Source organism: Spermophilus citellus (genome assembly GCF_964194105.1).
Source record: "Spermophilus citellus genome assembly, chromosome: 12".
NCBI classification, from domain to species: Eukaryota; Metazoa; Chordata; class Mammalia; order Rodentia; family Sciuridae; genus Spermophilus; species Spermophilus citellus.
In genome coordinates, this window is record NC_138198.1 from 13,001,263 (window position 1) to 13,022,578 (window position 21,316).

A 21,316-nucleotide genomic window follows, 5' to 3' on the forward strand; every position below is an offset into this window, starting at 1 on the left:
ACCAAATTAAAGTCCTTTGGCATCACGAGGACCTGTTTGGAAGTCTAGTTGTTTCTCACCTAGACTGGTCAGTGGCAAGAAGCAAGAAGGAATCAGATCACATTTACAGGTCATCTTGGTCACTATGCCACTGTTGAATATCTGTGGATTGGGAATGATGAAGAGTCAAGAAATATTGAATTTTAGCTAAAACTGTCTTACTATAACTAATACTTTAGTGAGATCCTTATATAGTTTGTCTCCAGTAGATAAAATTCACTAGGTTTTATGAAGATAATTGTATTCAACTTCATATAATGCACATAAAAATAAGTGTTAAATGCTTTTATTGACTGAAGTTTTTATTTTTTTTAATTTTTTTTTTTTTTTTTTTTTTTTTTTTTTTTTTTTTTTTTTTTTTTTTTTTTTTAGAGAGAGAGAGAGAATTTTTTAATATTTATAGTTCTCGGCAGACACAACATCTTTGTTTGTGGTGCTGAGGATCGAACCTGGGCGGCACACAAGCCAGGCAAGCGTGCTACCGCTTGAGCCACATCCCCAGCCCCTGACTGAAGTTTTTAAACTTAACACAAGCGTAAAGTTGTGATTTGGTAGAATGCCATCTGTTAGCATCACAGGGTTTTCATAACTTGATTTCAATTTGTAAAATTTTTCTTTTTTATTTTTGCTACTGATGATTGAACCCAGAGGCGCTTAATCACTGAGCCATCTCCCCGGCTTTTTTTATATTTTATTTAGAGACAGGGTCTCACTGAGTTGCTCAGGGCCTTGCTGAGTTTCAGAACTTGGGATCCTCCTGCCTCAGCCTCCCCAGCTGCTGGGATCACAGGTGTGCACCACTACGCTCGGCTGTAGATGCTTTTTATTTAAGGAAAACTACATTTTAGTGTTCACATTTGTTTTTCATTTCTCTTCCCTACATAGAAACGGTGGAAAGAACTTTCTAAAGAAGACTTATCTCCTGCTTTTGACCATTCACCAAACAAAATAATGACTGGAAAGTACAATGGGAGCAGAATAGGTCCAGAAGAAGAGAAACCAACCAGTGACCGATGCACAGGGCTCTCCTCTAAAGTGCAGGACACAGCAGAGGAAAACAGCAGCAGGTACGCTTCAGTTAACTCAAGGGGCTCAGAGTCATGCAAGCCTTTATTTATTAAATGAGGGTAATTGCTTATTTGTTTGTTACCTAAGGGGTTTTCAGAATCCCATTACAAAAAGTCAATACTTGGAAACCAGTTGAAGAAACAACACTAGTTGAGTAGAAAAGTTAATTATAATTAGGTGGGAAAATGAACAGTATGATACAGAAAATAAATGGTATTAATAACTGCTGTTTGCAATCACTTTTAGTATTAGTTATAATGCAATTAACAATATGCCTTTAGCCACACTTAGTGGTGCATACCTGTAATCTCAGCAGCTCTGGAGGCTGAGCAAGACCCTCAGCAACTCAGCAAGACCTTGTCTCTAATAAAAATACAAAAAGGCAGGCGTGGTGTTGCATGCCTGTGATCCCAGCAGCTCCAGAGACTGAAACAGGAGGATCATGAGTTCAGAATCAGCCCCAGCAAAATGCAAGGCATTAAGCAACTCAGTGAGACTCTGTCTCAAAATAAATATAGAATAGGGCTGGGGATATGGCTCAGTGGAGTGCTCCTGAATTCAATCCTTGGTACCAAAAGAAAAAACAAAAAACAGGCTGGGGCTGTAGCTCGGTGACAGAGTGAGTGCCTGTCTCACACATGTGGGGCCCTGGGTTCAATCCTCAGCACCACATATAAATAAATAAAGATACTGTGTCTATTTACAGCCAAAATAATATTTAAGAAAAAATACCCAATATGCCTTTAATAAGATCTTAAAATACTTAAAAAAAATTCCATTGTTAGAGGAAGATAAGTCTTTTTCCCAAAAATTACATTAAAATGCCCTTTGAAACTTTCTGGGTTTTAAATTAATATGAACGTTTAACATTAACAAATTACATGTCCAAGGCTCGTACCCACATTAGGAAACTGGTATCCTAAGGTTATGAGCCATCTAGCAAAGTGAATGAACTCTTTTTCTTCTTCTGTCTCCAAATGACATTTTTTTCCTTTTCTTTTTTTGTGAAATACACTTTTTACTTTGAGAATTTTTATGTTACAGTAATTTTATTAGATCAGGATTTTGGAATGTACCAATGAAAATAGTCAAGGCCAACTACACATTATAGCTTCACTTTTCTCTTTTCCTAATATGGGCCTGGGGGTATAGCTTAGTGGTAGAACATTCTTCCTAGCGTGTGCATGGCCCTAGGCTCAATCCTCAGCAACAGAAAAGAAGATTACATGCCTTAAAATTTATAAAAACTAACATTTCACTATATAGTCATGGGTTTTTAGACTTGAATAGTTTATTTTTGAATTGTTAATTATGATATATTATTCTTTATTATGGTTTTAGTAGTTTTAAGATGACTAGTGAAAGCATGAAGTTATTTGTACAAGTATATTTTTTTCCACCTTAAATTTAGTACTTTTAAATGAGGAAGTGTACGGTGTGCGTGTGTGCATGTGTAGGTTCTTGGGGTGCCTCACTTGTCAGGCAAACACTCTGCCACTGAGCAGCATCCCCAAAACCACAAAGTAATATTGTTTTAAGTTGCTGTTATCTTTTTCAATAATTTTTTCATAATAAGATTGTCACAAGCATATTTGTTGCCACCACCCACCCCTTGATTAAGTACTATGTGCAGAATTAGGAAAAATGAGCTTGGTGACTGGGTTGGGATCCTTTGTAATTTTGGAGTGTTGTCTTGGTTTTAAAGACACAGGCCAGCCATAGTCCCTATCCAGTGAGAACCTTCCCATGTCTGAGTCTCATGGCACAGAGATTAGCAAAATCACTCCAGAATTACAGAGCTCTTACAAAACGTGCTTTTAAAGGGGGCTGTGGGCGCATATGTATACTTGTTCATGTTGTTTTCATCTTTATTTTTTCCTTCCTCTGAGATAGATGAGATTAGTAAGTTATTGCTCAGACCCAATAAATATTAATACTGATAGCTTTATATTAGAGATCCTAATAAAGTAAAAATGAGGGGCTGGAGATGTGGCTCAGTGGTAGAGCGCTCACCTAGCACACATGAGGCACTGGGTTTAATCCTCAGGACCAAATTAAAATGAAATAAAGATATTGTATTCATCTACAATTAAAAATATATTTTTTTTAAAAAAAGTAAAAATCATATTAAATGAATTGGAGCTTCTGAAAGACTAGAATATAATACTATTTTTGTTCCATTTCATTATTGAATATCCTCTACAGCAGTGCTTTTCAAATTGGAAGTTTAGTTTACTTGGTTTAAAAAGCATTTCTTTTTCTTTTGTTTTAAATATTTTTAGTTCTAGATGGAAATAATACCTTTATTATATTTATTTATATTTATGTGGTGCTGAGGATTGAGTCCAGTGCCTCTCATGTGCTAGGCAAGCGCTGTACCACTGAGCCACAACCATAGCCCTAAAAAGTATTTCTTAAAGAAGAAAATATAAGAGTAAAAAAGACATTATCCAGGCTGGGGTTATAGCTCAGCAGCAGAGTGCTTGCCTTTCACGTGGGAGGCACTGGGTTCAATCCTTGGCACCACATAGAAAAATACACAAATAAAATAAAGGCATGCTGTCTATCTACAAGTATCCCCCCCAAAAAATTATCTGAGTATCACAAATACTTTATTTTAACCTACTTTTATATATGTATGTATTGAATATAAATATACACACCTATAGTTATAATATTATAATTTAATTATATGTTAATATTATCATTAATATACTAATGATATAGTAATAATATATATTATAATAATATAATGTGTAATGATAATAACATATAGACACAAATGTGTGGTTACTTCATTGTGATAGTAAGATGCTTCTTACTATGTCTCGCAGTCTTAAATTTGAAAGTCAGTGTTCTGCAAATGAGAATAAATAATTGGGGTATTTGAAAAGTTCAGTCATTTGGACCCTCTCCTGAGAGTATGCGTAGTGTGGAATGTGCCTGCCAGGGCATGTGTTGGCAGAAGCCCACTGTGTGCAACTGCAAGGCTTTCCACATGGTCTCCTCTGGGCAGCCCTTTTAAACTCATATCAGATGTAAAGCACTAATTATATAATCATATCACTTAATGGATTCATTACATCTTTTATAAATGTATTTCCTGCATTTGAACACAACTTGAATATTTTTACTAGCAGTATGTGCATTTGTCTACGAGTTTTCAATTCAGAGAGTATTCTCAGTAATAATTTTTGCAAGTAAATATTCGGATGGAATTCAGACAGCCAGGGGGGCCTGTTTACTTAATAAGTGAAAATGAAAAACATGTGCAGAAGAACTATAGGAATTAAAGGTAAGCAAAATATAGTCCTCAGTTACTAATATGAGAAGCAAGTACCCAAATTAGCAAATTATTAGCAAATTGTCAATTATTTACTATAAATTAAATACCATAAATACACAAGGCTTTCAGGGGATGAGAAGAGGAAGACTTGAAGAATAGAATAGAAACGAGAGGACCAAGATAAAAGGGAAGATTCTGTCTTTGTGGGAAACAAATCTGAAGAACAGGATGGTGGGGGGCGGTGTTTGGGCATGAAAAGTAGTGCAGAGCTGAAGGCTGTTTGTGCTGATTCTGCCTGGACACGTCGGTCAGCAACATCTGCAGGTTCCAGCATATCAGAGAAATGTAACATGATAAAATAAGATTCTTTTTTGTGTTTTGGGTTTCTTTTTCTCTTTATTTATTCTTTTTTAGAGATATACATGACAGTAGATTGTATTTTGACATATCATATATGCATGGAGTGTAACTTCTATTCTTGTGGTTGTACATGATGTGGAGTTACACTGGTCATGTATAGGAGAGTGATGTCCCATTCATTCCATTGTCTTTCCCATTCCCATCCTCCTCCCTTCCCTCCATTCCTGTTATTTAAAGTATAGAATTCAGTGGATGTTAATATATTTACAGAGTTTTGTGGCTACGTCCATAACATAATTTTAGAACATTTTTATGATTATCCCAATTTCTAGAACTATTCTAAAAAGTAATTCAGGATCTAATCAAGGGTCATGCTTTTGATTATATTTGATTGATGTGGTTTTTAAAGTTTCTCCTTTAATTTGGAACTGTTCTCCATTTCTTTTTCCCCTCACTTGACCAATTGTCTTTTTAAATGTTCCACAGTCTATATTTCTCATTGTTTCTCATGATTTGATTCAGATTAAACATTTTGGCCAGGAAGAAAAGTTGTGTCTTCATGTAGTAGACATTGAAGAGGAACTCACTTTTTTAAAATTAAGCTGCATGCTCAAAACTACTTTAGAAAAATTACTGGGAAACTGGTTAGGCTTTTGCCATATCACAGACAATAAGCAAAAAGAGCAGATGAGTTTTGTGAGAGATTTTTTAAAGGGAAGAAGTAGTAATTGATGTTTTGCCATTGGCCATTCTTTATGTAGTGCTGAGTCTGAGTATCTTGGGAGTCAGGGAGCTTATGCTGACCAGTACTGAATAGGAAAACAGGAGCTAGAAAAGTGTAAGGATAAATTTAAAAGTAGGCCCACTTGCTGGGCGTGGTGGCACACTGTAATCCCAGTGACTGGGGAGGCTGAGGCAGGAGGATAGCGAGTTCAAAGCCACCCTTAGCGATGGCAAGGCACTAACAACTCAGTGAGACCCTGTCTCTAAATAAAATACAGAATAGGGCTGGGGTTGTGGCTCAGGCCCCTGAGCTTAACCCCCAGTACCAAAAATAAATAAAAAGAAAAGTAGGCCCTGTCACAGTAGAGTATCCATGGAAATTTTTAACAGATGGCACTGATCAAGGGCCTTGAAACATCAAATGATAGTACAGAGGACCAGGTGCCGGAGCACCTCCTTGTTTCCCATTCCTGCATCTGCAGACTGGCTGGCAAAGAAAGAAGGAGTTGTACATAGAGGCTACACCTGTAATCCTAGCTGCCGGGAGGCTGAGACAGGAAGATCACAAGTTCAAAGCCAGCCTGAGCAACGGGGAGGCACTAACAACTCAGTGAGACCCTGTCTTTAAATCAGATATAAAATAAGACTGGGGATGTGGCTCAGTGGTCGAGTGCCCCTGAGTTCAACGCCCCAGAACCTCCCCCACCCTCCCTGCCAAAAAAAAGGAGGGAATGAAAACTGATGGGCACCAGTTCACAGTTTGAAAAAGAGCCTTGCTTATTTTCAGGTCCTGTTAAAAGTATACATTAATATAAAACTGTACCAGAAGCGATTGCTGAGTTATCAGAGCACATCTCTGGACCATTTGTAGCACTGGGGCTTCCCCTTGTTTATTGCAGTGATTGAAGGACTTGAAGAACATGTGGATGTGTGTGGTCTTGTCAGTGTCCGGATCCTTTATACCAGAGTGATCTTGTTCTGCTATGCGTACCTTCTTTTTATCATTATTATTTCTAATCCACAGTATTCTACGGAGACGTATTCGAGAGGACAGAAAAGCCACCACTGCTCAGAAGGTGCAGCAGATGAAACAGAGGCTGAATGAGACTGAACGAAAAAGAAAAAGGTGGTTATGTTGGCAGCCTGTGCTCACTAAGATGGGGTTTGTGTCAGTCATTTTGGTTGGCGCTTTGGTTGGCTGGACTCTGTTTTTTCAGCAAAATGTCCTATAAATAAACAGTTTTGCCCAGCAAGCTTCTGCACTAGTACTGACGTTGCTGCATTAATCACAAGGGTCTGTCTTTTAGCAGCAAACGCCTCCTACCCCAAAAACGGTGCAGTAGAATAGACATCAACCAGATCAGTGAGACTTAACCCCAGCCCAGCATCTCAGGACTCTTCACTGCAGGTGCCTCTGAAACCTAAACTGTAAGCGGCTGTCTAAAATAAAGACGTTCGTGCGTGTTAAAAATCGATACATTCTGCACCTGTATTCACAAGTGTGACACGTAATTTCACCCGACCAACATTGAGAAATCCTTTATCACAAGGATTTGAATTTGAAGGCTATCTGGATTTTAACCTGCACTTGATACAAGCAATAAATATTGTGGTTTTATTACATTATTAATGGAAAGAAAATGACCTTTAATGTGTGTAATGTATAATGTATTATTGACATGGGCATCAACACTTTATATTCTTAACCATTTCAGGGTAAATATATTTTATAAGTACCTATTTAATCTTACTTTTGTAGTTAAATGTACTTTTTAAAAACTCAATTTGAAAATCTGTTACCATTAAAAATAATAATAATAAATTGTATGTTGCTTCAATTGTACTGGATACATTTTCCCTTTTCCTAAAGAGAAGTTTGATATGAGTAGTTACAAATCAGGATAAGCAGTTTCTACTACATATTTGCATTTCATTTATATTTTACAGTTTTCTCTATTTTAAAAAGAAAAAGAAAAACAAAATTTTTCTGCAAAATATCTTTGAAATCCTTGCTGGGACACTTAGGTAATAGCTGCCAAGACTGTGTACAGAAATTGGTCTCTGCAAAGCCCATGACTAACACTGTATATTTTCCACAAAAACTCAGTGTAATTACCCTAATTTATAATTGGGGTAAATCATGATTTAGAAACTAAAAGCAGCGACACTGGTGATCTGTGATTTCAGTTCACAGACTGAAGTTTTGAAGCAAAATTTTTTCACGTTCTTTCCACTGCAGCAAATAGTGAGATGATGTACAAACCTTCCCTTGTCCTTTAACTTCTTAGTGAATATTTTTAGACTTCACTACTCACCCGAGTGCTAGTTTTCTTCAGGTTCCAATACACCAATCAGTGTTTGACTTGTTTAACTTAAACTCTAAATAGTTGATATAAATTAATTGCCAGGCAGCATAGATAGTACATATTATTTGAGTGGTTTCCAAACTCTGCTCATTGGATTTTCAAGAGGGTCACCAAGAAGTTGACTGTCAGCCTCAGCATCTCTGCTTTATCTTTTATGTACCATGTAAGGTTTTGGCACAAGGCTTAATCATTTCAAGGGGGACAGTTATCATGTAAAGGCAGTTTGAAAACCATGGATGTAGGTAATGTTTGGGATTGACTTGCGTAGCCTTACTGAGTGTGCTGACTGTGCAGGACATAGGTGGTACTACATATTAAGTAAGATTGATGTAACTTGTGCCCATATCCTGACTCAGTATCACTGTGTCCTTGACCCTGAAGTGGAGAGGAGGTAAGAGGGACATCTCTGTCTGTCTGTCTGAACTAAACCTGTGTTTAGGCATCAAGACGCTAATGCTTTAGGTGGTTTTTGGTTTAAAATTCTTCTTTCTAATTTGCATTGCTTTATCTTTGCTAAAGTACAGTCCATTGCTCTGCAGGCACAGCATGGGCAGGCATCATTCCATTTCCAGTTAGTTTGTTTCCTTGATTTAAACAACAAGATAAAGACTCCTTATAGGAAAGAAATACTGATAAGGCTGTACCCAGCCTTACTCAGGATGAACGTGCTTCGTGGATTCAGCATTTCAGCTTAGCGTTATGTCTGCTTTTTGTCCTTCTGGATGGTACATGGTACAGTGTGTTTTAAAATCAAATTCAATGTAGTGAATACTTTGTGAACTTCAGGGCCAGGCTCTCTTCCCTCCCAGCAGATCCCTGAGGGTGAGGTGGATGGTGGAGTCTTTAAACAGGGGTGTGGTTTTACCAGTGCTGATTATTTTGTGTGTGCCAAATGCTAATTACTAAAATATATGGCAGTAGGTGGCAGTGCCATGATCATTACCCCCAGCCCTTTGTTAAATGAGCTGTACAAGTCAAACATGGACAAAGATGTGGCTCCTGCCCTCTCCATTAGCACCAGAAGAAAGCAGTTCCTGATGGGTTCTGCATCTTAAAAAGGATTTTGTGTATGCATAGGTCTCCAGAATATTTGTGACTTCAACAGATTTTAAGTCACTTATAGCCGAGCACAATGATACATGCCTGTAATCCCAGCAGCTCGGGAGGCTGAGGCAGGAGGATTGCAACTTCAAAGCCAGCCTCAGCAACTTATTGAGGTCCTAAGCAACTCAGTGAGACCCTGTCTCTAAATAAAATACAATAAAGGGCTAAGGATGTGGCTCAGTGCTTAAGTGCCCCTGGGTTCAATCCCCAGTATCAAAAACAAAAAACAAACACAAAAAAAGAAGGTCTCTTATTCTCAGGAAAGAGCACTTAGTTCACCTCCACGTCTACTCTGAGCTGGTACAGACTTTGCTTCATGGAGGTGCTGGCTGGTTACACACTCCTTTCCAGGTGTAGCCACGTGTTGTGTTACATTGTTCCTTAAACATTCTCCATGTTTAATTTATATATAAGATAAACACAATGCCCACTTTTTGCAGTTTGAAGTAATAAAAGTGCATACAGAGCTTCAGCACAAAGTGAAGCCATTTCTCATGCTTAACAGAGATGATATGTATTTGCCAAGTCCTTTATCTTTTGGGTCCATTTCTCAGTGTTTTAATATTTCTGCCAAGAGATAAACAATAAAAGTGAAAGGATGTCAAGAAACTGTTAGTCATTTTCTGTTAAAGAGCTCTGCCTAGCAGCTGCCAGAGGAAGGGTGGCAAGTGAGTTGCCTTGGGTGCACATGTGCCTGTCCCTTCGACTTGCATGAGCTGGAATTGAGGTGACTCTGAAACACGTAGAGCTCAGTTGATGGCATGCACGGTCCCTCTGTGTGCCCAGCACTGTGCCTTTCAGGGATGGTGCTCACACAGTGCTGGGAGTCGGTCGTGGTGGTGTTAGGTCCCAAGAAGCCTGAGACTTGACATCTCTTCATTTCTTTTGCGGTGCTATCATTGAAAAGTCTCTCTCTGGTATATTTTAGAATCAGATCATTCTTAGAGACTGCAACTCATTTCTTACCGTGTCTGCCCAGCTGGACATGTACATCATGTGGTGCCCATCACCCCAGCAGCTTGGGAGGCAGGGACAGGAGGATCTGAAGTTGGAATGACTTAGAGAGATGCTGTCTCCAAGCTGAACCATAAAATGCTCAGAAAACTGTTACTAACTGGATTTGATATAGAGATCAGAACCTGATGGTATTAAAAATACTTTTACTGACCTTTTAATGAGTGCCTGCATTTCCAAATTTGCCTGCCTTATTATTGTACAGATTCAAAAAAATCTAATCTGCTTTGATTTTTACTTTCAGATACATATCTTTAAAAATAATTTTAAGTGTTTTAATCTGAGTACCATTCAGTATGTAATTCATTCTGTCTGTGTTCAGGCAAGATTTCAAGCCCTTGCTAAACACTGGTTTATATTTTCTTCTAGCAGGTTCCCACGGGGGTTCTGAGTGAGTGAGGAGTATGTAACTGGGTGTAGCCCCGCCCCCCCAAGTCTGTGGCATCTTGGTAGGGAAGGAAGGACGGCTGAGGTCATCCTTCATTGACTGGACTGGGTGCCTCTTTCCACACTCTGGAACCAGGTGTCAGTAGAAATGTCTGCTCTGCACTCTCATTCGTACACAGCAGCTAATAAAGGCTCTCTCACTTTTAAGAAGCTCTTATTTGGCTGTGACTTATGTAGGTGATAGAGGCAAATGTTATCATCTCATGAAGTGAAATAAAGGCCTTCTCACTGTCTGGATGGTTACTCTGTAGCTGACCTGTTCATTCATCCTTCCCTCCATTTCCATTATTTGGCTTGGATTCTAATTGTCCTTGTACCTGTTCTCCAAGTGGTGTTCATGGGACGGTGGTGCCCGAGCCTCCCAGCAGCGTTGGCACTCGCAGTCCCAGCCGTCCCTGCTGTGGGGGCAGGGGGGGCCTCCTCCTTCCTGCTCTGCCCAGGAAGTGCACGAGCAGCGCGCTTATGCGGGCTCTATTCTGTTGCCTGTCCTAACATTGCCATTGTTCATCCAGATCCAAGAAAGTGGTATGAGTGTGGTTCTCTCTCCCCTGCAGCAGGAGTTTTCTGACTGTCTGGCACCTTCACGTTGCCCCAGGAGAGCAGCAGGCTGCTCTGCACGGTGCTTTCCTGTCTGCACTCTCCACAGAAACAAGCGGCCGCCTCCTTTGGCTCCTACGCTCTGGAAACACCCACTGTCAGTGCCGATCCTTTCCTCCCGTGCTGTGCTCCTGACCCAGAGCCCTTGCCAGTGTCAGCAGGGGCTGATGTGGAAGCTTCTGCGTGGTCTGAGAGTCTGGGAGCTGGCAGTGAAAACATGCAGAGAACCCTGATTCTGGGCAGTCCACTGGGAAGTTCTGTCTTTGAGCCCTTTCTGGTTTTCTGGTTAAAAATGGAATATGGGGATTACAGTGTTGAGTGAGGATGTTGCCTGCAGAGTCGGCTCTGACCCTGGCTGGTGTGCTGCTTAGCTTGTTTTGGCCTTCGGCGAGGAGAATTGCATGAGGTGGTGGAGGTGGAGGTGGTGGTGGTGGTTTTTCCTGTATAGACTCTTTAAGAGACATCAAGTTATTTTTCGTTGCTGCTCTGACTTGACATAGACTTTTCAGACCATGATGCCGTTGATGCTTTAAATAACTAATAAACACTATGTTTGGCACATTCAGGAGAGGAACTTGGGTAAGTGGCCTTTAAGGCAGCCCTGGCTCACCTGAGAGGTTGTGATCAGCTGGGACTCAAGGCAGTAGACTCTTGGTGTGAATATCTAATGGCAGAAATGACTCCTGGAGCAGTTTGGCTCCTGATACCTCAGCATGTCAGTGCTGGCTCAGGACAGAAGGTCCTGCCCCACACCCCGAGTTGCCCACGCCAGCCAAGGCTACTTCTGCAGAGAAGACCCAGTGCAACCCACACCACTCAGCTTGTCAGAACCTGTTTTACCTTTCGCCTCATTAAATAAAATAGCAAAAATTGGTCCAAGCAAACATAACCAGAATTTCTGAAAATGAAGCCTATTTGTCTTTTCAGTCTTACGTATAAATAGTCCTTTAAAACAGTTACCCTCGTCAGTGATTTCATCTTGTTTGAAAAATATTTAGAAATAATAATTAAATTTTTAAAAATCCCATCTTTTAGGTTGTTATAAGAAATCATTCAGCTGGGCACTGTGGCACACACCTGTAATCCCAGAAGCTCGGGAGGCTGAGACAGGAGGATTTCGAGTTCAAAGCCAGCCTCAGCAATGATGGGCACTAACAACTCAGTGAGACCCTGTCTCTAAGTAAAATACAAAATCACTGGGGATGTGGCTCAGTGATCGAGTACCCCTGAGTTCAGTCCCCAGTATCAAAAAAAAAAAAAAAAATTCATCGTTGGTAAATATGTCTTTAACTAATCTGGAATTGTAGCCATTCACCATCTACAGTTTTTCCAACCAGTTTAAATGTGCAATCTGGATTTAACCTCCATGACCCTTCATCTAACTAGATGGCATTACCTCTGGTTTTGGGTAAGAAAATTGAATCAAAGTGTAAGTAACTTGCCCCAGACTGCACAGCCAGTACCTGATAGAACTGAGGTGCAGTCTCCAACCGAGGAGGCCCGGTGACTCCATGCCTCAGGCCTTTCCTGTTAAGTCACGACTGTATTTATGTGGAGTATTTGGACCAAATATTTAAATGGGAAAATGAAAGACTCTTAGCTGTTAAAAGCCAAAATATTCCTCTGATTTTTTTTTTTTTTTAAGTGGAGGGAGAAAGTTGTGAAATAATTTGTACTACTACTGAAAATCAGAAGTATTCTTGGAACATCGGAATATTCTCTAAATCAAACCCTTCTTTCATTCACTGTTTTTTTTTTTTTTTTAATATTTATTTATTTTTTTAGTTCTGGGCGGACACAACATCTTTGTTGGTATGTGGTGCTGAGGATCGAACCCGGGCCGCACGCATGCCAGACGAGCGCGCTACCGCCTGAGCCACATTCCCAGCCCCCTTTCATTCACTGTTATTGAATTAAGTTCCTTTCTGAGCAGTCTTCCGAGTGCATGGAAGGTGCACATTTTGCATCAGAATTGTAAAGGGTGCTCTGCCTTCCGTCAGCCCCCTTGGTTCAGGTGCTGGAGACCCCTATAACGAGCACCCATAGTTTTTGTGACTCAGATTCTACTAAGAATGATTTCTTGATGACTTGATGTTCATGTTGGTGGGAAGTCCTGATGAAAAGACGGCTCCATCGGTGCCCGGTGCAGGGGTGCTGTTCTGCAGAGGGGGCTGGGAGCTGAAAGAAGTCTGGTCCCCAGAACTCGGGGCTTTTGAGTAGACATTCTGGCTAACTGGTGTGGACCTGGCTTGTGTTTCCTGCCTGCCCATGCGGAGCCACAGGACTGACATGTTTAGGTTTGGGGCTCTGTGGTAAAGAGGAGCTGGGGAGAATGGCAATACCGTGAACCTCTCCAAAAGTTGTCCGTTTGCAAATAATTGTGCAGGAACTTCAAAAATCCTGCTGCCCTTGCGTTCCTTCCATTGCTTGTTTAAACTCATTTTCACCCCTTGGCATTAAGGTACAGTAAGCCTGACAATTATTTTATGTCTGTTTTCTTTCATGTTTTTGGTAACCTCAGTTTCCTCTCACTTCAGTCATGTAGCTATGATCCTTAGTGTTGTCCCTCAGGACAAAATGCAGCTGCTAACATGGGTGATTTAAAGACACATGGCAACTTTATGTCCAAACATTGTATCAATAGTATTTTTAGCAGTCTTACACAGTGGAGGTCCAAATTGGATTAGACTTTGGCATTGAATTCCAAAGTGTTGGTAAGTCAGCACATACCATGTAGTCTTGCTAAATTCCTGTGGCTACTTTTTTTTTTTAAATCTGTCTGTCTGTCAGTATCTTACAAAGAGGTCATTTCTTGTGTAAAACTGGATGACCTGAAAAATTTGAAGTTAGTAATTCTTGAAGAAGAAGATGAGTCATGGTGCTTTACCTGCGTCTGTCTCACACCACTGATTGTACATGAAAATCAAGCACTGCAGTTTTACCAAGATGATAGCGAAGCATCTGGTGTGGTTGACTGTGACATGTTGGAATGGTTTTCGGTGCCCTACTTTTAGTTCATCGTTAGTCCTGTTGTGTTTGTGTGTATCTATGTACGTCTGTGTGTTTGGTAAATATGAATTGAATAGATGACTTCTTATTTTATGTTTTAGGCCAAGATTGACAGACACCTAAATATTCATGACTTGAGAATATTCTGCAGCTATAAATTTTGAACCATTGATGTGCAAAGCAAGACCTGAAGCCCACTCCGGAAACTAAGTGAGGCTTGCTAAGCCTGTAGACGGCCTCACGGTTGTCTGTTTACAAAGTAAACTTTACACCCAGGGAATGAAGAGCACCCACCAGCAGAAGACTTGGCAGACCCTTTAATCTGATGTATTGCTACATGTTTTTAATGTGTGTATGAAATGTAGAAAGATGTAAAAGAAATAAATTAGGAGAGACTACTTTGTATTGTACTGCCATTCCTACTGTATTTTTATACTTTTTGGCAGCATTAAATATTTTTATTAAATAGACTATGTTGCTTTGTGTGCATTGTCTTAGGACAGCTCTGCTTCAAATATGAATATTATGGGTTTCTTCTCAGATTTCCATAACTAGCAATTGATATTTAAATGAAAATTGATTCAAAACATTGGTTACTTTTCCAGATTTTTTTAGTTATTCCTCAGTAGTCTTCTGTCCTAATAGTATTGGTTAGGTAAAAGCAAAAACAGGAAAGGTACATCCCTGAGGTCACTTGAGATGTGAGCTAGTATTGCCTAGTGGTCAAAAGTAGTTTCAGAGAGGTGCAGCAGTCCCGTGCAGTACCCAGTGTCCTCCTGCAGGCTGGTGCACTCTGCCCCACGTTTCCCTCAGCAGGAGGCCAGGGATCCCTTTTTCCATCTCAGTTCCTGCCCAAGGGGTGGATTGGGGCAACATATGTGGTCACTTGTCTATTGGTGATGATTTTGGTGTCCAGAGACACTTAAGCCCCTGCAGTCACATGAGCGGAGCCTTAAGGGTATAAAAACCTGTCATTTATTTATTTATTTGTTTATTTTGCCAGCTGAGAAATTCTTACAATATTTTTTTAAATACAGCTGTTTCAGCTTTTAAAAATTCAAATGACTTTATCCTGTGTTCCTCTTTGCCCTACGCCAGATTTCCTGCGTCTGTTATATAGAGGCAGGTGGAGTGAGCCCCTGCCGGGTCTCTCCTGAAAGCTGCAAGAAGAGTTGTTCTCGCCAGGCACAGCAGCCAGCTGCTCCTCCCCGTTAGAGGAAGCTCCTGGAGTTACCACCTTCACCTGCCTCCACTTCCTCACTTCCCATGTTCTGCCTTACTGTGGCTTTGTCTGTCTTGTACCACTCCCAAGATGGCCCACAAGGTCATTTTAGTTTCTACTGTGACCAAACAAGGCCATCACTCTTTATATGACTTCTTGGCAGCAGATCAAGGGCTTCTTTGAAGCTTTCTCCACAGACTTCCTAAGACCTCAGATTTTCCTTATTTCATTTCTTCTTCCTGACTCTCAAACCTGAGAGTTTCCAACACTCCATCTCTGAGCCTTTGGTTTTAATTTTAACACAGTGACCTTGGTCGTCTCAACTCTGCAAGTCTCTGGTAACCTCTAAGCTGGTTCTGTCTTTAGCCCAGGCCAGATCTTACTTCACAGAGGAACCATGTCGCCGGTTCCCAGACTGGTGTCATGGTGTGTATAGATTCTTGAGTCTTTAAAATTGACCGCCATCTCCTTCAGCTCATCTCCAGGTATTTCATTTTATATGACAACATGCCCAGAGAGCTGAAGCTCCCCTCCCCGTGGGCTCCACGTCCAGTTGAGTCATGAGGTCCTGCACACTCCATGGCCCGCTTTGGTGGAAGCTGCGTTATGTGTGTGTGGGGACAGCGGTGGCTTTTCCTTCCTGGTGTGGCCCACCCATTTGTACCAGTCCACTCTATGCAGCTGTCCACATGATCTTTACAGACCTGATCATTAACATCCTCAAACTTAGTGCCTTAGACAGTTCTACCTTCATTTTAAATCCCGAGGCCTCAGGGAGCCGTGTGCCTCTAGCTGACACCCACCTGACCTCCCAGGCACCTGTTGAAGCTGTGCCATCCATTTTGAATTAGTGGAATAGTCCTTCTTCATTCATTTGTCAAATGAAGATTTATTGAACATGTAAATGCTAGGCACTGTACGAGGTCCTCCACATCAGTGCCCAGAGAGGAAACGTGACGAGTGACCTCAGCAATGGGCAGGTCAGTGAGCAAATGCTGTGACAAAGATGAACAGATAACTGCTCAGCTGTGGGGACCTGAGTTCACAGAACTCACAACCCAGACGCAGTTGCTCAGGAGCGCTTGGGCACTGAATGTTCTTAGGAATGGCAACGGGGCCCCCAGTCTGGGAGGCAGAGTAGGGGCAAGGACCATCCCTGGGGTCTACAGGGCTCTCTGGTGTGCACTTCCCTGCTGGAGGCAGGGAACTCCTGGAGAGTGCGGCTCTGAATTTTTTTTTTTTTTTTTTTTTTTTGCCAAATGTGATATTCTCATATTATTAATAGATCTACTTCATCATTTAAAAATTTAAATGACTTCACCTTATGTTCCTTTTTGCCTCAGATGCCAGATTTCCTGTGTCTATTTTAGGAGTAGGTAAACTATTGAGGAGTAGGGCCCTTTCGCCCCTGCTCAACCTTTCCTAAAGGCTGTCGCTCAGGGGCAGAGCACTTGCCTGGCATGCGTGAGGCACTGGGTCCATTCTCGGCTCCACATAAAGATTAATAAAGGTATTGTGTCCATCTACAACTTAAAAAAAAAGACCACTTGAGAAATGTGTTACCCACCAAGCAGTGCAGCAAGCCGACCTTCCCACTGCTGGCAGGCTGGAGAGAGGAGCCCTGCCCTGCTCTGTGTGAGTTTTTATTATATTTTATCTTTTTGTAAATTTTTGAAATTTTTTTTAGTTGTAGGTGGACACAATGTTTTATTTGTTTGTTTATATGTGGTGCTGAGGATCAAACCTGTGCCTCACACATGCTAGGCAAACACTCTACCACTGAGCCACAACCCCAGCCCTGCTGGGGTTATTATCCTAACTAACTGAATCAGAAGCTTAATGTAACCTTATGGAGTTGGAATGCATCTTCCAACAATTCCCAGCCCACCCGCGGTGCCGTGCTGTGGTCCAGGTGGGATTGGTGTGCAGACTACCACCACCGCTGGGCTCTGGAGGGAATGTTAGGAGACTGGAGGAGAGTGACCAGCCCTTCCCAGGTGGGGACCAGGCAGAAAGTGGCCTAAGACCATGTGGGTGGTTGACGGACCCTTTAAAAACAAGCAAGTGGGCACAGTAAGTCACCAGTGTTAGCCATTCTCATGGCCCATGAACAGCTTAGAATGTGGATGTGGAAGCAAGGAAGCTTCCCTGGTGTTCTATCAATCAGGGTTCTCCAGAGAATCAAGGGGGTAAGTAGAGAGGAGGAGGGTGCATCAGGGCACCTGGTGTGCTTGATGGAGCTGAGGAGTCCCACAGGGGGTATAATGCAGGCTGGAGACCTAGGGAGACCTGGGGCACAGTCCTTGCAACTCAGGACCTCAGAACCAGGGGAGCCGATGATGGAACTCCCAGAGTGGCACTGGAGGCCTGAGAGCTCAGGGACACTGGTGAGACTCCCAGAGTCCAAAAGCCAGAGAACCAGAAGTTCCAGCATCCATAGGTGGGAGAAGAGAAAGCAAGAACCCACCCGTTTCCACCTTCTTGTTGCCTGGCCTTCAGCTCCGCAGATGGTGCCTACCCATGTTAAGGAGGGATCTTCTCATTCACCAACTCACACTAGTCTCTTCCAGAAATGCTCCAACCCACGCTGGGGCAGCCAGTCTTTCTGATCAAATGCCGACCTCCTGGAGTCCCTTTCAGCAGAAGAGCATCGGGCCAGATGCCTCCCGAAGCCCTGGTAACACATTAAAGCATTGCCAGCCCCAGGCCTGCCCCACCCCAGTCAAGCTGACACCGAGTCAACTTCATACCGGCTTCTAACCAGGGCAGCAAGGACCCTGAGTTTCTCCTCACCACCAAGCTCATCAGCCAGCTGGATGGAGGGAGGTCCCAAGGACGCCCTCCAAAGCCAGCAAACAGTGGCCTTCCAAGCAAAAGTGAATAGTTGTTGCTCTGGGTATGGAAATATCCCAGCTTTCCATGTCAGGGAGAGAACTGTGCTGCGTGGTGGCAGGGGAGAAATACAATTTATTTTAAATAGTAATTAGCATGTGACACCCAACACCCAACCGTGCTCAGAGGGACTGTGTGCGGAGCTCTGTCAGATGGGTACACTGGGTCAGGGGTGTGAAGACGGAAGAAAATGAACATTCTGCCGGGTACAGTGGTGCACACCTATTACCATCAGCTCTGGAGGCAGAGGCAGGAGATCCCAAGTTCAAGGCCAGCCTCAGCAACTTATGAGAGCAAGCCTGCCTCAAAATGAGAAGTGCTCCCTGGGCTCTGGGTGGGCATCCTTTTGAGCCCCAGCCAAGCCAGGACTCCTCTCCTGAGGAGCACCTCCCAGGGCTGCGTAGGCCCAATAAGAAGACTGCGAGGCCATCAGAGACGGGCAGCAGGGAATCAGATGGCACAGCCCCGGAGAGGACCCCTCGCTCCTCAGCCACAGAGTGGAGAGAAATGGATGCAGGCTAAGTAAGATGTGTTGTGCTCAGAAAAAGTCCCCAGGAAGTGATGCCTGCTGAGTTCCTGCAGAAGGCCCGGTCTCACGGAACCAGGGAACCAGGGCCCTGGCAAGACAGTGACAGCAGAAGGGGTTGAGCCTGCCCAGTACAGAGTAACAGACCCTAAAAATTATGCACCCTGACAATTTAGGAACTGTCTTGGCCACTAACAGATTGGAAGAAAGAAATGCTTACCCAAGATGGAAATTTAGCTGCTCGTAGATCAGGACAGATAGGTCACTCAAGGATGCTCCATTTCTCTAGCATTCATGGTTTGTTCTCTCATGATCACTTCAAGGTCCAAGATGGCTGCTGAAGCTTCTGTAATACTTTCACATTCCGGGTGTGCAGCACCCACCGTGGCTGAGCTGGCATCCCTTAAGCAGGTTTCCCCATACTTGGCCCTTCTACTTGCGCTTACATCTCATTTGCCAGGATTGGGCCACATGCATGCACTGAGTTGAGAGGAAGTCTGGAAAATTAAGTATTTCAGCTGAGTGTATTCCCGCTCTGTTAAAGTGGAGTGAATTCCCCCACACAGTCCAACATTGGAAGTAAAAATAAGCCCACAGCCCTTGTAAGACCCAGCTAGGAACCTGCCTGCCTGGTAACTGTGTTTGGATACGGGGAAGGCATGTGGTGTCTTTTTTTTTTTTTCATCTGGGGTCCAAACAGAATGAGAGACAATGTCTCATAGGTCCCTTCTGTGGCACCCTGGCAATAGTCACAGGAGGCAGAATTGGAAGAATGGACAGAGCACATTCTGTCTATGTAAGGGTCCAAATTTCTGTGCTGAATTTTCTACGACTGTATTCTCTCTAATAAGACCGGAAAGGATCTCTCTCCTCGGGTTAGGATCAGGTTAAACAACTGTAAACAGACATACAGCAACAGAAGGACTGGTGTGAATTATAATCCAAGTGTGCAGGTGTCTTTTATGATCCAGTTCTGGTAGAACCCGGACAATATTATATGAGATTATAGAAGTCAAAGAAATCATTCCCCTGAGATATTTTTGGATAGTTGTTGAAACATCTGGGTAATTTTTAGTATTATTTGCTTGTGTTTCTGATAATTGATGTTTGAATGATACAATGTTTGAATGATAAAATGCCAAGGCGGTGGGTATATTTTGAGCAGTGATCTGTTAAATTCGAATTCAGCATTAATAACTTACACGTAACTTAAAATACAAAATGGAGAGAGAGAAATTCAGACCATCTCAAAGTCTGCCTTTCCTGGTCACTGTCGGATGCCCGGAGGTCTGTCTGCAGAGCTGGACCCCAAGGCCTGGGTGACTCTGACTCGTGGAACTTGGGCTTCCTGATTATTCCACTGGGCAGAAGTTGGGCTTCAGAGAGGCCAAAGGTGCTTCCAACTGATCTCATGAAGGGAATGGCCAAGATCCGCCTGAAGCTCCTGCACAGATAAATCTCAGCGGTTTCCTGGTGGGTCTGGGACAGCTCACTTCTGTCTGCAGTGGTGGGACATGTGGGCGGAGCCTGCTGCAAGGCCACCAGGAACCTCCTCTGTGCCCTCACACACCACAGCTATCCAGAGAAGAACTGGACACTTCCACACTCAGAGCTTGGTGGGCACTTCTGTCGTTTGCAAAGTCTAAGCTGCAGCTATGTGGGGAAGCAGTTTCAGGAAATGTGGCTCCAGAGAGGAGCAGTGGCCGTGGCCAGCTGAGAGCAGATGGCCCTGAACTGATCCATTCAGACTCAGGAATACTCAGGATGAGCCCAAGTGGCTGGAATCATCTGAATCTCTAAAAGGCCAAAAGACTGGGGAGGCTGAGGCAGGAGGATTAAGAGTTCAAAGCCAGCCTCAGCAGTGACCAACTCAGTGAGATCCTGTCTCTAAATAGAACAGAAAGGGCTGAGATGTGGCTCAGTGGTCAAGCACCACTGGGTTCAATCCCGGTACAAAAAAAAAAAAAAAAGAAGAAGAAGAAGACCTGGTAAAGCACAAAAAGAATCAAAACTGTATTCTGTTGGGAAGATGAAAAATGACTAGAGGTGGGTGGTGATGGTGGTAGAAGAGTGTGAATGCACCAAGGCCCTGAGCTGTGCAGTGAGGGTGATTAAAACGGAAACTTATGTTACGTGTATCTCACTACAATTAAATGTGTGTGTGAAATTTCTGCCTTCCTGTTTCTCTTCCGTAAATGGGAATCATATTTGTATCTATACTTCACAGGGTTACTGAGAGGAATAAGATGCTCTATCTCAGGTGCTTATCACCACGTCTAACATTTCAGTATTCACGGATATCAGTATTATTATTAGCTAAGAAAAGTGTTACTTATATTAAAATTTAAAATGCTGGGCTGGGGTAAGCTCAGCGGTGGCACTTGCCTACCATGCATGAGGCCCTGGGCTCCATCCGCAGCACCATCAAAAAATAAAAAAGTTCCTCTGGGAAAGGAATAAAGCATATCAAATAGCATATCAAATAAAATAAAAATGCAGCTGGGCACAGTGGCACACCCTGTAATCCCAGTGAGTTCAAAGCCAGCCTCAGCAACAGTGAGGCACTAAGCAACTCAGTGAGACCCTGTGTCTAAGTAAAATACAATATAGGGCTGGGGATGTGGCTCAGTGGTTGAGGGCCCCTGAGTTCAATCCCCGGTAAC

The 21,316-nt window shown here is 42.5% G+C and overlaps 1 protein-coding gene across 3 annotated transcripts in view; it reads left to right on the forward strand.

The window, feature by feature from the left end:
• PTPN2 (protein tyrosine phosphatase non-receptor type 2) overlaps positions 1 to 14,488 on the forward strand; it is an 83,412-nt gene extending 68,924 nt beyond the window's left edge. For 2 of the 3 annotated variants that reach the window (XM_081262875.1, XM_081262877.1), the window contains exons 8-9: positions 925 to 1,106; positions 6,501 to 7,301. In XM_081262875.1, coding sequence (XP_081119001.1) covers positions 925 to 1,106; positions 6,501 to 6,708 — 390 coding nt within the window. In that variant the 3' untranslated portion in view covers positions 6,709 to 7,301. Of the gene's footprint in view, positions 1 to 924; positions 1,107 to 6,500; positions 7,302 to 14,114 lie in introns of those variants that run through there. The other variant, XM_081262876.1, reaches the window with a different exon arrangement.
• Positions 14,489 to 21,316: the final 6,828 nt, after the last annotated feature.